The sequence below is a fragment of the Saccopteryx leptura genome, chromosome 6, assembly GCF_036850995.1.
Source record: "Saccopteryx leptura isolate mSacLep1 chromosome 6, mSacLep1_pri_phased_curated, whole genome shotgun sequence".
In the NCBI taxonomy this organism is placed as follows: Eukaryota; Metazoa; Chordata; class Mammalia; order Chiroptera; family Emballonuridae; genus Saccopteryx; species Saccopteryx leptura.
The window spans coordinates 113,685,369-113,703,457 of NC_089508.1; the positions used below are offsets into that span (position 1 = coordinate 113,685,369).

Below are 18,089 nucleotides of genomic sequence, written 5' to 3' on the forward strand. Positions count from 1 at the left end.
AAGACTCAGAATTTGTCCCATGATTCTCATGCATGCCTAAATATGGGAACCACTAAGACAGAGTATCAAAATCTTCACTTATAAAGTCCCAGATACCATCCACATTTAGAGCTAAAGGAAAGAAAAAGCAACCCTGTAAGAGAATGAGGTGTAGCCACAGATGTTTGAGAGAGCAGTCTTAGAAGTCATTTAAGAAAATTTGCTGCCTGACCAGGCAGTGGTGTAGTGGATAGAGCATCAGACTGGGAAACTGAGGTCCCAGGTTTGAAACCTCGAGGTCGCCAGCTTGAGCACAGGCTCATCCGGCTTGAGCAAGGCTCACCAGCTTGAGTGTGGGGTCGCTGGCTGGAGCATGGGATCATAGACATGACCCCATGGTCACTGGTTTGAGCCCAAGGTCACTGGCTTAAGCAAGGGGTCACTTGCTCTGCTATAGCCCCTGGTTAAGGCACATAGGAAAAAGCAGTCAATGAACAACTAAGGTACTGCAACGAATAATTGATGCTTCTCATCTCTCTCCCTTCCTGTCTGTCTGTCCCTATCTGTTCCTCTCTCTGCCTCTCTCTCTGTCTCCATAAAAAAAAAAAAAGTTTATATCTTGTTCTACAATTTTCCCTTTGAAAAACAAAGAGAAATATGTCAGGCACACAAAATAATGTGCTCATAATTTGTATATACACTACTACACTACCAATCTAAAAAACAGAAGAAACACCAGACAGAACTAGGTCCTTTCCTTACCCCTCACAATTGAATCTTCTTGTCTTGATGCTCTCCTAACCCACATGTCTAGTATCTGGCATTTAGTATTTACTATTTACTTCAAAGTACATGCTTTAAAAAACTTAAAGTTTTACAATACTCCTGTTTCAAAATTAAGTTTAACTCAATATTACTTTTGTGAAATTCATCCATGATGGGTGTGGCTTGGGTGCATTTACATTTTATGGAGAGTCTACAATTTGATTATTCTACCTCTCATTGATGTTTAGATTAATTTCTGTCTTCTATGCCACAGATATTTCTGTTTTCTTGTGTACAAGAGTTTATCTGTTCTCATTGTAATATTGCTTTTATTGCCAAATTGCTCTCCGTACTTATCCCACTTTACATACTCATCAAGACTATATTTAGAAGAGAGTTTTCTGTGGATCTCTTGATATTTTGCATATCATTGTGCAGAGGCACTGTTATTTTATTCCAGCTTCTTTTCAAGGCAATTTGCATAGCAAACTTCCTTAGAATATGGAAATAATGTCTCCCTCTGGAGCACAGGGAAGGTCTGTTTAACGTCCAGTATAAAAAATATAATGTCTCCCTCTTGAATGATGTCTGAGCAAGTTTGGTTACTATCAATTACAAAATACTAAGGTTTCTTACGCTCAGGGTTTCTAAATGTGATACACACCCAAGCCATGTGTAAAATCCTTTGGGCACTTCTGCATCACCCCTGTAGGACTTGGGAGGCAAAGGAAACCAATATGAATGTGAAACTTATGCTGTCAGTTTATGCTGATGTTATAGACATCAGATATACAAAGATCAGATACATAGCATAATGCACCTATACTTACAATAGCTATGTAAATAAAATGAAACTGAAAATGTATGCAAAGAACAGGAAATTATAAAAGTGGAACAACAGAATTTTTTTAGACTTTGTTCTTTTAGAGGAGTATCCTGAAGTTCATAGGCATAATTGAGCAGAAGGTATGTTTTCTCATATCCTTCCTACCAAACATGACTACCTTTCCTAATATCAAAATCTGTTACCAGGGTGGTACATTTGTCACAATTAATAAACCTACTTGACCACCATTACCAGCCAATGTTCACAGTTTACATTAGGGTGTACTCTTGCTTTTCTACATTCTATGGGTTTGGGCAAACTTATAATTGCATATATTCAGCGGTATATCATCAAGCAGAGTAGTTTTGTTGCCCTAAAGACTCTTTGTGTTCAGCCTATTCATCATTCCCTCTCCTCTAACCCCTGGTAACCTATCTTTTTATTCCCTCCACACATTTTGCCTTTTCCAGATTGTCATACAATGGAATCATAAAGTATGTGGCCTTTTCAGACTGGTTTATTTTACTTAGTAATATGCATTTAAGTTTTCTCCATGTATTTTCATAGCTTGATAGCTCTTTTCTTTTTAACACTGTATAATATTCCATATTCTGGGTGTAGCACAATTTATTTATCTACTTACCTAATGAAAGACATCTTGGCTGCTTCCAAGTTTTGGCAATTATAAATAAAGATGCCGTAAATGTTTATGTACAGATTTTTGTGTAGACATAACTTTTCACTTCCTTTGCATAAATACCAAGAAGCACTATAGCTGGTCATAGGGTAGGAGTATATTTATTTTTGTGGAAAATCACTAAACTATCCTCCAAAGTGGCTGTACTATTTTGCATTCCCACCAGTAGTGAATAAGAGTTTCTAGTTGTCTACATCCTTGCAAGCATTTGTTGTTGTCAGTGTTCTGGATTTTGAATATTTTAACAGGTGTATAGTAGTGTCTCAGTGTTGTTTTAATTTGCATTTCTCTGATAACATGTGAAGAGTCTTTTTTTGTTAAAATATGTGGCCTAGCCTGACCTGTGGTGGCGCAGTGGATAAAGCGTTGACCTGGAAATGCTGAGGTCGCTGGTTTGAAACCCTAGGCTTGCCTGGTCAAGGCACATATGGGAGTTGATGCTTCCTGCTCCTCCCCCTTTCTCTCTCTTCTCTCTCTCTTCCCCTCTCTCTCTCCTTTCTAAAATGAATAAATAAAAATTAAAAAAAAAATCTGTGGCCTATTGTTTAAATGTTTTTTATTTTTATAGTTGCATTTTAAGAGATCTTTATATATTTTGGTTAACAGTTTTTTTTTGTTGTGTTTATTGCAAATATTTTCTCCCAGTCTGTGGCTCCCCTTTTCATTTTCATGATAATGTCATTGGTAGAGTAGAAATATTTTAATTAAAGAAGTCCAGCTAATCCATTATTTCTTTCATGGATTGTGCTTTTGGTGTTGTATTGAAAAAGTCATTGCCAAACCCAAGGTCTTCTATTTAGATTTTCTCCTATGTTATCTACTAGGAGTTTTGTAGTTTTATATTTTCCACTTAGGTGTGTGATCCATGTTGAATTCAATGTTGTGAAGGGTGTGACGTCTTTTAGATTCAATATTTTGCACGTGGTTTTCCACTGTTCTAGCACAATTGCTGGAAAAAACTGTCTTTGCTCCATTATATTGTCTTTGCTGAAGATCAGCCAACTATAAATATGTTAAGTACAAAGTGAACTTATATCTCTCCAAGTCTCTAGACTAAGATTTCAACAGACCATTGTTTTATATCTCTCTGACTCAATACTAGATAACATATTAAATCTTTTTATATGCCAGACTATTTGTGATAATTTGGTGAGTACAAACATTTGCAAAATCTGGTGCTTATGTAGAGAACTGAACTTTAATAAAATGTATTTATAATATTAGCACTTTTTTATTTAATAAAATTTCAAATGCTTTCTTTCCCATGTGGCTACAATACAATTAAGTACCTGTGAATATAATACTGGCAACATTATTGCATTATAATTTTGATTCTAGGCTGGACAACAGCGTTGGTGGGAACAGGAGATTAAAATAAATGGAAATATTCAAAAGGGAGAATTAATTACATATAATTTGACTGAGCTAATTAAACCAGAGGCTTACGAAGTCCGATTAACACCTCTCACCAAATTTGGCGAAGGAGATTCAACCATTCGTGTCATCAAATATAGTGGTAAGTAGCCTTTTATTCAAAAACATTTGTTTGCATATTAAACCATCTGGAATATGTGTTTTGCAATTATCTACCAAATTAGGACACAAACTAAAATTTAGCATATTGATTTACTGGGTCATGAGCCAAGTGACAAAAACACCAACAAAATTTAATCATCTTGAGTATAGAATTTTATTATAAATGTAGATATAAAATAATATTTTAGTTAACATTAAACCTATGTGATAATGTCAGCAATATTCCTTTATTTTATATTTCATAAGTTATGATACAACATTTATATATTTTAGGTTTTTCAAGTTCTTGATTGCTTTAAAATGTATATCATTAAGAAGTTAGCAAATGTGATAAATTTTTTTTTTATTTTAAACAAGTGGGCTTTATTTTTTTCAGAATAGTTTTTGGTTTACATGAAATTGAGAAGAAAGTACAGAGAGCTCTTACACATGTTCTTCTCCCCTGACACAAGGTTTCTTATTATTAACACCTAATGTTAGCATGAATAATTGTTACAATAGGTTAACAAACACATTTTATTTTTAAACTAAATAATTAGGGTTTATTATTTGTGTTTACAGTTGTATAGATTTTGACAGAATATTGTTATCCATCATTACAGGAACACACGGAACAGTTTCACTCTGCTCCAACCATTTGTCCCTCTCTCCTTTCTGACCCCCATAACCACTGATCTCTTTTTTTATTTTCCGCAGTTTTGCCTTTTCTAAAACGTGCAGAATCATACAGCATGAAGTCTTTTTGAACTGGCTTATTCTACCAGACAATGCGTCATTAAGATTTTTTAAATCATTTTGTGTCTTAGTAACGTCTTTCATTGTCTTGTTGAATAATATCCCATTGTATAGAGGTATTATAATCTCTTTGTGCATTCACCTATTGCTGAAAAACATGTTAGTTAATGTTTTTGTTTTTTTGGCCACTCTTTTTCTTTTATATTGCTAATTTCAAAAATATCTAAATGTGTATCTGTATGCAATATTTTGCCTTTAATATTTCTTCACTATTTACAGATCCTACTTGAAAAAGAATTTAAACAGTGTAAAACTGTAAAAAAATTAAAATTGATCAAAAAGTTTATCTAAAAAGTAGAAACAATAGCAATGACTACCTTCAGAATTGTCAAAGTATTTTTCAGGGTTGAGTGAATCAGTAGCAATATATTTTAGATTTACTTCATTATTCAGTTAAATTATTATTTATTTTGTCATTGATTATCAGTGTTTATCTTCAAAAGCTAATACAATGTATTTTTTTCAGTTGAAGGACATTTTGTTTAGTATTAAGTATATTTTTACTATTTAAGAGATAAACTGATACTTTCAAAAGTAAAAAATAAAGTGAAATGGTTAAAAACTCATTAAAGCTTTTTTTTCTATTAAACCACACACATTATTCTTTGCTTTTTTCTCATTAGAATATATTGGGCATGAAGTTCAATTTTTATTAAAAGATTAAGATATAGTATAATATAGGATAAAATATTCATAGAGGATAAAGGAATTTAAAAGCATTAGAATCACTGCATAATTTTTCTTAAAACTGTTTCTTTAAAAAATACCTTTTAAGTTAGTGATATTATAAATATCATGCAAAATAACAATTGTTATTCTTTAATCATATTCATGATTCCATTTGACAGACAATTAGATAGCATCCCAGTATATCTTTTCTAAAGTTTTAGTTTTATATGTTTTATAAAATATGAATTATCTTCTCTTACCTAATAATATTTTTCTTGCTCCTAAGTTTTAAAACTCTGGACTATTTAATAGGGATGTGTGTTAGAAACTGTACTTTAATATTTGTTTCATTGAAAGATGAAAACGTAGGACCCAGAAAGTTTCAGTGTCTTATAGAGTCAAACAACTATGAAATGGTAAACTCATAATATAACTAGGACTCAGTCCTCAATGACTGAGTTTCTATGTTTCTTCACTAAATTTAGATATTAATATGACTTTTCCTAAAGTGATATAATAAAGAAATCTTCCTGAACTCAGTAGTTTTTATTGAAAAATATGAGGCAAAAAATGAAAATGAAAAATAAATATGGAAAATATATATTACATTTATTTTTAATTTTTAAAATTTTCTTTACATTCTTAGGCATACCTCTTAAATTGTAAATATTTTCATTCATAATAACTAATTTTATATAATATAGATGGGAAAAAGTATACTTCAATAATATATAGGTATTTATATGAAATTAGACATGTAAGTTCCACTGAAAGAAGAAAAATAAACTCATTGCAATATTCAGAATTTTGAATGGCAAATTTTCACAAGGGTAATTGTGCTATTTATAGTGAATTTGGTGACTAAAAGAATCAAAGAAGACTCAATTAAAATTCAGTCTGTTAACTCATAGACACAGAGAGCAGACTGGTGGTTGCCAGAGGACAGGAAGTTGGAGGACTGGGTCCAAAGATGAAAAGATTAAGAAATACCGATTATCAATAAAAAAAGTCACAGGGATGTAAAGTACAGCATAGGGAATATAGTCAATAATATTTTAATAACTATCCATGGTGCCAGGTAGGTACTGGAGATATTGGGAGGAATGTTGTATTAAGTATATAATTGTCTAACCACTATGCTGTACACCTGAAACCAATACAAAATAAAATTGAAAGTAAACTTTAATGGAAAATAAATACAAATAATAAAAAAATTCAATTTGTTCAGAGGTTACCAATATCTGTGACATATTTCCAGAATTAAATTATGATTCAAAGATGCTTCATTCTTTGAAAATTAATGCATAAACAATTTTTATTGTTTTAATTATGAAATATTTCTAATTTTTATTAATTCATTTTCAAATTAAAACATATTGACATTTTGCAAAGAAAACATTTTTCCACATCAGTGGAACTAGTAAATGTATAGTCCCTTCTCTAGATAATTCATTTCATAAGTTTTTATGAGAATGCAGAATCAGAAAAACGGTTAAAGAATGAGAATGTGAGAATGGTCTCTCTATGTAGAAATAACAAAAGAGCAATTGAGGGACTAACACACTTTGTTAAAATTGATTTCAGTGTACTAATATAACAATTTATATGAACATATATATTTTGTGCATGTGTATGTATTATTGACATTCATACTTAAAGTTTAACAAAAGTGTTAATTCCTAGCAAACACTAGGAATTAACAACAGAGTAGACAGTTCTGCAGGTTAGAATAACATGCCCATTGTAATCTTGGGAAACTACAATAATGATTTCTTTCATTCAGAATAGAATTATCTCTTAGAGTAATAAATGATTAATTGATATATATACATACCATTTTGACTCTTAGGTTAGATATATTTTTGTTGTTCTTTCAGTAAAGTATTCCTCTTCAAGTAGAAATCAATTAGCACTTGTATTGAAAATGCAGGGTTTGGCGGTTAGGGGAGAAAGAGAATTAGAGAGAAAGACAGGAAAAGAGAGGGATAAGAAACATCAACTTGAAGTTACAGTACTTTAGTTGTTCATTGATTGCTTCTCAAATGTGCCTTGACGGCGAGGCTCCAGCCAAGCCAATGACCCTTGGCTCAAGCAGCGTCCTTTAGGCTCAAGCCAGTGACCATGGGATCCTGTCGATGATTTCTTACTCGAGCCGCAGTCCTGCACTTAAGCTGGATGAGCCAGGGCTCAAGCCAGCGACCTTGGGGTTTTGAACCTGGGACCTCAGTCTCAGGCATAGCATTTAGTTTTTTAAGATATATATACTGCTCACAAAAATTAGTGGATATTTCAAAATAAATAGGAAGCAATAAAATATCCCCTAAGTTTTGTGAAAAGTATATTTGTTCTGGTGCATAAAAACACCAATGTATTACTTATCATTTGAAAACTGTGTGTATGTCTGAATGTAATTAAACAAAGCTATGTGTTTTAAGACACATATGTGATATGATATGAGGATTGCTTTATTTTTATATATAACATGTTATTTTCACCAGAAGTAGATAACAACCAAAAACTAAGATGTAATCTCTGTTGGATAATTGCTTTCATTATTAAAACATTGACCTACTGTCAGCATCAGATTCAGTTTCTGGGTTTTGCTTAGCACTGCTTAAGATATAATAGGTAAGTAACTCCATTTTTTTGGAAAATGACAAATTCCACATGCTATTAAGCATTGATCTTTTGGATACTGTAAAGCAGTATTGCTGAGCTTTAATGTAGATTTTATTCAATCCCCTAGGACAAAATGGATTTCAGATATAATTCTCCATTGCTACAGCTGGGAAGATCATTGAGTTTGGTACAGAACTATGAGACATTGATTAGACTTTTATTGAAAAAAGATACTCAGGACATGCTAACTTTAGTTTTTCTTTTCTTGTAGCTCCTGTTAATCCTCATTTGAGTAAGTATATTTTTACTTTAAAAATTGAGTTGTATTTCGCAGTGAAGAAAAATAGGAAATATATAAATATACAAATATATTTAGCATCTGTTCCTATTTGGTTTAAAATAGACTGGCTTAGAAACTGTAAAACCATCAATAAATGGGAATTTTAATGTTTAAAGGACATGGGTATAAAGACAAATTATTTAATATTGATAATTGATTTTTATACATTTTTCTAAATATGGAGCCATTTACCCAAGCTGCTTAACATTTGTTGTTTGTGTAACTGTGGCATTATTTTTTTTCCTTTTATGGCATTCCATATCATTTTTATTGCTGTTATTTTTCTTTAATTTTTATTTTCTGATTTCTACATTCCACTTATAAATGACTATTGTTTTTTGTATTATTTATTGTATTTTAATGGTTTAATCAAGATGTTGCATGGATCACTATTCTATATCTGAATCTTTTATGAAAAAAATAATCTGGTCAGAATCCCTTTATAATATTTCACATTAAAATTAAGAATTGATCTTTTTCTTCTATTTTGTGTCTAGGAATATATTGTTCTTGGTTAATAAAGGAATTAAGAGTCTCTTTGCACTCTCACACACATCCATTCAACAATCTCCATTATTTATATCGAGGGAAGAAAACCTCCAATGTTTTTTCCTCATTTTACTGTATTTCCTTTTCTGCAACGGTCTTTCACTTACTATAGAATAAAGAAAAAACACTGTAGAATCTCTGTTCTTTCTGAATTTTCTACCAGAAATCCTCCGTAGTTCCACTTCTTCACATTCAAATTATAATACTGAATATTTTTATAGATCTCTATTGTTCACATTTAGCTTTCATGTATAAAAATTTATTTAGTCATCACAAATGATCCTTTCAAGGTGGATATTATTATCAACCCTTTGAGGCTCACTTTTCTTACAAGGTTTAGTACAAATGCACCTTCCTCCATAAAACATTCCCTCTTTATTATTTTCTATACAATTTATCTTCATCTATGTAATTTTCTCATTATCCTCTAGTAGATTATAATATACTTAAAAACTACTTGGGACGATGGGCATAGGATGCAGTGTGCAGATGCGTTGTTTTGTTGAGTTGTACACTTGAAACCTGTATGGTTTTGTGAACCAATGTCACCCCAAATAAATTCAATAAAAAAATAAAATTAAAATACTTAAAAACTAAATTTGTTTCTAATTTGTCCCTATATCTTAATATTTTTGTGTCTATCAGCATCTCATACTTAGCAGGTATTCAAATGATCATTTGTTAAGAAAACAAATACGTGACAGTTTCAGGATGAATTAATTACATTAATAAGATTCCCCATGGCTTCTCCTCTCAGTACTATTGCTAGTTAATTATTATATTGATTATAATTTCTTTCAAGGTAAGTTCTCTGACAGCACTCAGTAGAAATGTTTGAAAATAATTTTCATGGGAAGATTTAAACTAGACACAGAAAAAAGTTTACAACTATTTCAATTCAAGAAATAAAATTTGAACAACTTTATGAACAAAAGGCAGATATAAATGCCCAATAGAGGGAGTATTTGCTAACAGTTTACTTCAATATATGATAATAAGTATTAATTCTATGCAAATGAGAAAGTTTTACATAAGAGATGCTTTTTGAGCAGGGGCCTAAAAGTTGACAGAAAGTAGTCCTGTCAATGAAATGAAAGCCATGATCATCAGATAATTGATTAAAAGCTCAGTGTGTCTAGTATATGATGTTCAAATGTTACAGAAGATAGTGTGTCTTGAAGATCGATAATTTAGAATTTAAATACTTCTTTAAAAGCTTTGACCCTTTAGGTCATTGTTACCAACAACTTTACCTCAACAAGCATTTTATATATAGGCAAACAATGGATAAAATGTTTTTATTTTTAAATTAATTTCCAGCATGACCATCTACATCAGATTTCTATTGCCTATGTACTTTTTGATTTTTAATGAATATTCAATATAATAGAAGTGGAAAGTTGCTTAGAATAAAAACTTTTTAGTAAACATTACCTGATTATTCTTATAAAATTTCAAGATAATTAGTTTTGTTGACACTTATATTTTCCCTTATTTAGTGATTTAACCCTATTATTGCTTTCAGATCCTAAATATACATAAGAAAAATATTTTATCAAACAAAGCCATTTATTATAGATTCATATTCTTTTTTTTTTTTTTTTTTTTTTTTGACAGATAGAGACAGAGAGAGGGACAGATAGGGACAGAGAGACAGGGAAAGAGAGATATGAGAAGGAACAATTCTTCATTGTGGCACCTTAGTTCTTCATTAATTGCTTTCTCCTATGTGCCTTGAGCTCAAGCCAGCGATCTTGGGATCAAGCTGGTGAGCTTTTTTGCTCAAACCAAATGAGCCCACACTCAAGCTGGCGACGTTGAGGTTTTGAACCTGAGTCTGTGTCTTGGTCCAACACTCCAACCACTGAGCCTAATCAGGCATAGATTCACATTCTTTTTTTTTTTTTTTTTTTTTTTTTTTTTTTTTTTTTCCATTTTTCTGAAGCTGGAAACGGGGAGAGACAGTCAGACAGACTCCCGCATGCGCCCGACCGGGATCCACCCGGCACGCCCACCATGGGGCGACGCTCTGCCCACCAGGGGGCGATGCTCTGCCCATCCTGGGCGTCGCCATATTGCGACCAGAGCCACTCTAGCGCCTGGGGCAGAGGCCACAGAGCCATCCCCAGCGCCCGGGCCATCTTTGCTCCAATGGAGCCTTGGCTGCGGGAGGGGAAGAGAGAGACAGAGAGGAAAGTGCGGCGGAGGGGTGGAGAAGCAAATGGGCGCTTCTCCTGTGTGCCCTGGCCGGGAATCGAACCCGGGTCCTCCGCACGCTAGGCCGACGCTCTACCGCTGAGCCAACCGGCCAGGGCTAGATTCACATTCTTAATAAATTAGCCAGATATTATTCAGTAAGAGATGAAAATAAGGCAACATTTAAAAGAAGGTAATGTTTTGCTTTAGATTTTTGCTATGGAAAGGTAATTTTTCTTTCCTTTAGTTAGATTACATTTATCTGAGTCTTCTGCTTAAATGCTGTAATATTTTTAATTTTTGTCATTTATAGTTATAATATATATATGATAAAAGTCACCCTTTCTTGTGTAGACTTATTTAAGAGTTGCTGACCAATTCAGTCATGTAACCTCATCACAAAGATCCATTAGCCCTAAAATTTCCATATGCTTTTTTTTTTTACTTCAACCTCCTTACACCCCAGGCCTTAGCAAACTTATCTTCTGTTACCATAATTTTGCTATATTTCAGTTAAATACAATATACTTACTGTTTATCCACTGTACTTGATTAAAACATACCTTCCCAGTAATGCTATTGTTAATAAAGTTGAACAGGAAATGAAAATTAAATAGTTCAAGAAAAAAGTCTAAATGAGAAAAATGCATAATTAAAATTTTAACTACTTCTGTTTTGATTCTAAGTTATTTTTTAAAATGAAGAAGGTACTGCCAATCTTACTTCTTATGTGTAATTTATAATTATGTGTAATGAATTCTTATAATACCATTTAGCAATATTTCTTCCAAAAAGATTATTGTCTTGATAAAAAGTTTAAAAATTTTGGAATATATGTTGGAAATTATAAATTATGGCTTTTCTGCAACATCTTCTTATTGTTAGGAAGTCCTAAAAATAATTGTTAGGACTGTAATGGAATATATATTATATTTAATATGATAATAAATGTGATATGAAGCTTTATATATTGCAACAAATCAAACCAAGCCTAAATGCTCTTTTGCATTTTGTCAACTTACATAGTACTTAAGTGAGTTTATCCAAAATATCAAGTTGCAAAATATATAGAGTAATTTCATGAAATTTTGTCACAGTTTTTTTTATTATACCCCCCAAAAAGCATTTGTTAGCATATATTAAATTTTTTAAATGAGGGCTTTCTATTAATTAATTTATTTATTTTAATTTTTAAAAAATTTTCCAAAGTGAGAAGTCAGGAGTGGCAGACAGACAGACTCCCACATACACCTGACCGAGATCCACCCCGCATGTCCACCAGAGGGCAATGCTCAGCCCACCTGGGGTGTTGCTCAGCTGCAGCTGACGCCATTCTATCGCCTGAGGCGAAGGCCATGGAGCCATCCTCAGTGCCCCGGCCAACTCTGCTCCCATGGAGCCTTGGCTGTGAGAGGGGAAGAGAGAGACAGAGAGAAAAGAGAGGGGTGGAGAAGCAGATGGGCACTTCTCCTGTGTGCCCTGGCCGGGAATTGAACCCGGTGCTTCCACATTCCAGGCTGGTGCTCTACCGGTGAGCCAACTTGCCAGGGCCTTTATTTTTTTTATAAATCTTTGGATTGAAAATTTTAACTGCAAGGAAAAATGATTAATTGTCAAGAGAACCATGTTCTCCAGGCTCCAACATGCACCAGCAGCGTTCCGTGATCTTTTGCATAGGCTGCTATTTCCTCAGAAAAGTGCCACAGACCAAATCTGAACTTTAGCCCATGCTGGCCTGTGATCATCAAAAGAAAATATATGAAATAAGATTGAAATGAATTCTGGGGTCTCTCAAGTGTCTCAACAATGGAGTTGAAATTTTCTACTGTAAAGAGGTTTTAAATGTTTTGAAAAGTGTATTTAGTTTAAGTTCTATGGTCTGTAAAATTATTAAAATTTAAAAATTTTTCAAAACTTTTAGACTTTTTTTTGCTGTATGTTAGAGATTGTGAGTACAAGATAATATTATTATAGATAGTATGCATAAAACCTGGCTTTTTCTAAAAAACAACTTAAAACTAAAGAGAAGATTTACTTTAATTACCCATTCTAAAATATCAGCCAAAGTCAGAACTGATAAAGTGGTGTGATACAAAACCAACATGCAATAAACAGTGGCTTTTCTATACACTAAAATGAACTATCTGAAAAAATCCCATTCACAGTAACAACAAAAAAAGAAAAAAATACTTAGTAATAAACTTATCTAAAGAAATCAGGCCTGATCTGTGGTGGTGCAGTGGATAAAGCATTGACCTGGAATGCTGAGGTCACCGGTTCGAAACCCTGTACTTGTCTGGTCAAGGCACATATGGGAGTTGATGCTTCCTGCTCCTCCACCCTTTCTCTCCCTCCCTCTCTCTCTCACTCTCACTCTCTCCTCTCTAAAGTGAATAAATAAATTTTTAAAAAAAGAAATCAGAAATGTACACTGATATTATAACAGAATATTGAAGAAAATTAAAAACACAAGTGGAAAGATATCCTCTGTTCATGGACTGGAAGAATTAATATCGTTAGAATGTTCATCTACACAGAATTATCTACAAATTAAATTTAATTTGTATCAAAATAACAATGGCATTTTTTAAAGAAATAGCAAAACAATATTCAAATTCATATAGAGCAACAGGAGATCCAAATAGCCAATGCGAGCTTGAGCAAGAAGAACAAAGCTGGAGGCATCATGCATTCTGCTTTTAAAATGTATTACAAGGCCGTAGTAATCAAAGGAGTATGGTAGTGGCATAAAAATTGGTCTTTAGATTAATGGAACAGAATAGAAATCCCAAAAGTAAATTCATAAATTTATGGTCAACTGATTTTTGACAAGGGTGCCATGAACACACAATGGAGAAAAGATTGTCTCTTCAATTACCCATTGTGCACTGTAAGGAGGACTGTGCATTGTTACAGCCATTAAAGGACACAATATGGAGGTTCCTCAAAAAATTTTAAAAATAGTACTGTATGATCCAATAACCCCACAAATTGTTATAAATCCAAAGGAAATAAAATCACAATCTTTCAGAGGTATCTGTAATGCCAAGTTTATTGCAGCAGTATTCACAATAGCCAACAGATTAAAACTAACTAAATGTGAATGAATGGGTAAAGAAAATGCAGTATAGAGATAATAATAAGGAAAATTTTATTATTCAGCTTAAAAAAAAAGTTATCCTGTCATTTGAAACAACCTGGATAAACCTGGTTCCTTAAGCTAAGTGAAATAAGCCAGACATGGAAGAACAAATACTGCATGATCTCACTTACATGTGGAATCTAAAAAGTCAAACTCTGGCACAGGCACTAGAATGGTTGTTGCCAGAAAGAGAAGGGGGAATCAGGAAGATGTTGATTGAAGAGGATACACTTTCAATTAAGTAAGATGAGTCACTTCTGGAGATTTAATGTCTCGCTTGGTGACTGCTATACTTAACAAGTACTGTATTGTATAACTGAAATTTTCTAATAGGGTAGATCTTAAGCATTCTCATCACAAAAGAAAAGAAAAGTAATGGTAACTGTGATACTGTGATAACTGAAATGGTGGATATACTAATTTATTTGATTCTGGTGACCATTTCAAAATGTTATATTCATAATAAAACAAAGTTGTACACCTTAAATATATACAGTTTTTATTTGTCAAATGTAGCTCAGTGAAGCTGAAACAATAAGATAAAAAATAAAGAAAGCAAGTAAAGGGAGGATAAGGGCCTTCGGGCTTGAGGACTACTGGGCATCAGGCTGTTTAACCCTGAGTTCTCGTCCTTTCTTCACCATATTGGAAATGAGACAGGAAAGTAAAGCACAATTTTGGATACCATGTAATGGAGAATACTTCAAATACTGTATATTCTTTTATTTCTGTGTAGTCTATGAATTTTTGCCAAAATCATGCTGTAATTTGAAAACTAGTGAAAAGTTGAAGACAAAGTAAATCTTCAATTCCATATCTGTAAAAATCCAGGACTTTATTACTTTTCTATTTTTTGAATTTTTAATAATTAAATTACATTGACTTTAGTTAAGATTTTTATAGCTAAGTGCATTTTCATTATCTAAGAAGTTATTCCTTATTCCAAAAAACATTTTTATGATAAAATTTTTTCATATGTCTTTACCACATAGATTTGACAGAATAATCATAATATTATAATGGTTTTAAATAGTGGGTTTTTTTTACATTTTACTTACATAATTTTTCTATGATTTTAATTTCTGTTTATATAGATTCAAGTGTCCCACCGAATATATCTCCCCCCACCCCCTTATTCTCCTCACCACCCCTCCCACCTCCTCCAATGCCTTTCTCCCTTCCCTCCAGAATTTGCTGTCCTGTTCTCTATAATGCTGTGATATGTATATATAATTTCGTTAATCTCTTTCCTTGCTCTGATCCCCTCTTCTCTTGTACTTTCCCCCTGACTGCTTTCCCTCTGGTCCCTTTGATCCCACCTCTGCCTCTGTTCCATTGCTCAGTTCACATTGTTCATTGGATTCCTCAAATGAGTGAGGTCCTGTGATATTTTTCTTTCTCTGCCTGGCTTATTTCACTTAGCATAATAGTTTCCAGGTCCATTCATGTTGTCGCGAAAGGTAAAATTTCCTTCTTCCTCACGGCCATGTAGTATTCCATTGTGTATATGTACCACCACTTTTTAATCCACTTGTCCACTGACGAACACTTGGGCTGTTTCCAGATCTTGGCTATTGTAAACAATGGTACAATAAACATGGGGGTGTATTTCTTCTTTTGAATCAGTGATTTGGTATTCTTAGGATATATTACTAAAAGTGGATAGCTGGGTCAAAGGGCAGTTCCATTTTTAATTTTTTGAAGAATCTCCATACTGTTTTAAACAGTGGCTGCACCAGTCTGCACTTCCACCAGTTGTGCAGGAGGGTTTCCTTTTCTCCACACCCTCTCCAACACTTATTATGTGTTGTTTTGTTAATAAGCACCATTTTGACAGGTGTGAGGTGGTATCTCATTGTGGGTTTAATTTGCATTTCTCTAATGATTAGTGAGGTTGAACAGTTTTTTATTTGCCTACTGGCCATTTGTATGTCCTCTTTGGAGAAGTGTCTATTCATTTCTTTTGTCATTTTTGATTGGATTATTTATCGTCCTGTTGTTGAGTTTTACAAGTTCTTTATAAATTTTAGTTATTAACCATTTATCAGAAATATTGGCGATTATATTCTCCCATTGTGTGGGTTGTCCTTTTATTTTGTTAACTGTGTCTTTTGCTGTGCAAAAACTTTTTAGTTTCATATAGTCCCATTTGTTCATCCTGTTCTTTATTTCACTTGCCCGTGGAGATAAATCAGCAAAAATATTGCTATGAGAGATATCGGAGAGTTTACTGCCTATGTTTTCTTCCAAGATGTTTATGGTTTCATGACTTACATTTAAGTGTTTTATCCATTTTGAGTTTACTTTTGTGAATGGTGTAAGTTGGTGGTCCAGTTTCATTTATTTGCAAGTACCTGTCCAATTTTCCCAACATCATTTTTAAAGAGACTGTCTTTACTCCATTGTATGCTCTTACCTCCTTTGTCAAATATCAATTGTCCATATAGGTGTGGGTTTATTTCTGGGTTCTCTGTTCTGTTGCATTGATCTATATGCCTGTTCTTATGACAGTACCATGCTGTTTTGAGTACAATGGCCTTGTAGTATAACTTGATATCAGGAAGTGTGATACCCTCCACTTTATTATTCTTTTTCAGGATTTCTGAGGCTATTTGTGGTCTTTTTTTGGTTCCATATAAATTTTTGAAATATCTGTTCTATATCTTTAAAGTATGTTATTGGTATTTTGATAGGAACTGCATTGAATTTATAGATTGCTTTGAGTAATATAGACATTTTAATGATGTTTATTTTTCCTATCCATGAACATGGTGTATGTTTCCACTTGTTTGTACCTTCCTTGATTTCCTTTAAAAATGTTTTATAATTTTCCTAGTACAAATCTTTAACCTCTTTGGTTACATTTACTCTGAGGTACTTTTTTGTTGTTGTTGCAATAGTGAAGGGGATTGTTTTCTATTTTCTCTTTCAGACAGTTCATTGTTGGTGTTTAAAAATGCTACTGATTTCTGAATATTGATTTTATATCCTGCCACCTTATTGAATTAATTTCTCAGGTCCAGTAGTTTTTTGACTGAGACTTTAGGGTTTTCTATATATATATACAGTATCATATCTCAGCAATTAATGATAGTTTTACTTCTTCTTTTGCAATTTTGATTCCTTTTATCCCTTCTTCTTGTCTGATTGCTGTGGCTAGGACTTCCAGAACTATGTTGAATAAGAGTGGTGAAAGGTGGCACCCCTGCTTTATTCCTGATCTTAAAAGGATTTCTTTTAATTTTGGCCCATTGATTATGATGTTGGCTTTGGGTTTGTCATAGATGGCATTTATCATGATGAGGTGTGATCCCTGTATCTCCACTTTGCTGAGAGTTTTGATCATGAATGGGTGCTGGATTTTTATCAAATGCTTTATCTGCATCTATTGATTTATCATGTGGATTTTATTCTTTCTTTTGTTTATGTGTTGAATCACATTGATTGATTTGCTGATTTTGTACCAGCCTTGTCTCCTTAGAATAAATCCCACCTGACCATGATGTATGATTTTTTTCATGTCTTGCTTGATCCGGTTTGCTAATATTTTGTTGAAATTTTAGCATTTAAGTTCATCAGGGATATTGGTGTATACTTTTCTTTCTTTGTAGTGTCTTTGCCTGGTTTTGGAATCAGAATTATTCTCACCTCATAGTCTTTGCCTGGTTTTTGAATCAGAATTATGCTTGCCTCATAAAAAGAGTTTGGAAGGTTTTCCTCTTCTTGAATTTTTTGAAATAGCTTGAGAAGAATAGGAGTTAGTTCCTCTTTGAATATTTGGTAAAATTAATCTCTGTAGCCATCTGGCCTAGGACTTATGTTTGTTGGTAGTTATTTTATATGTGTTTCCATCTCATTTGATGAAATCCATCTGTTTAGGTTTTCTGAATCTTCTATATTGATTTTTGAAAGATTATATGTTTCAAGGAATTCGTCCATTTCACCTAGGTTGTCCAATTTTATGGCATACAGTTCT

General features: G+C 33.0%; 1 protein-coding gene across 1 annotated transcript in view; it reads left to right on the top strand.

The window, feature by feature from the left end:
* Window positions 1-18,089, top strand: part of MDGA2 (MAM domain containing glycosylphosphatidylinositol anchor 2) — a 1,032,651-nt gene that overhangs the window by 965,143 nt on the left and 49,419 nt on the right. The window contains exons 11-12 of the mRNA XM_066342601.1: window positions 3,606-3,783; window positions 8,158-8,178. Of these exons, the coding sequence (XP_066198698.1) occupies window positions 3,606-3,783; window positions 8,158-8,178 (199 nt within the window). The remainder of the gene's footprint in view (window positions 1-3,605; window positions 3,784-8,157; window positions 8,179-18,089) is intronic.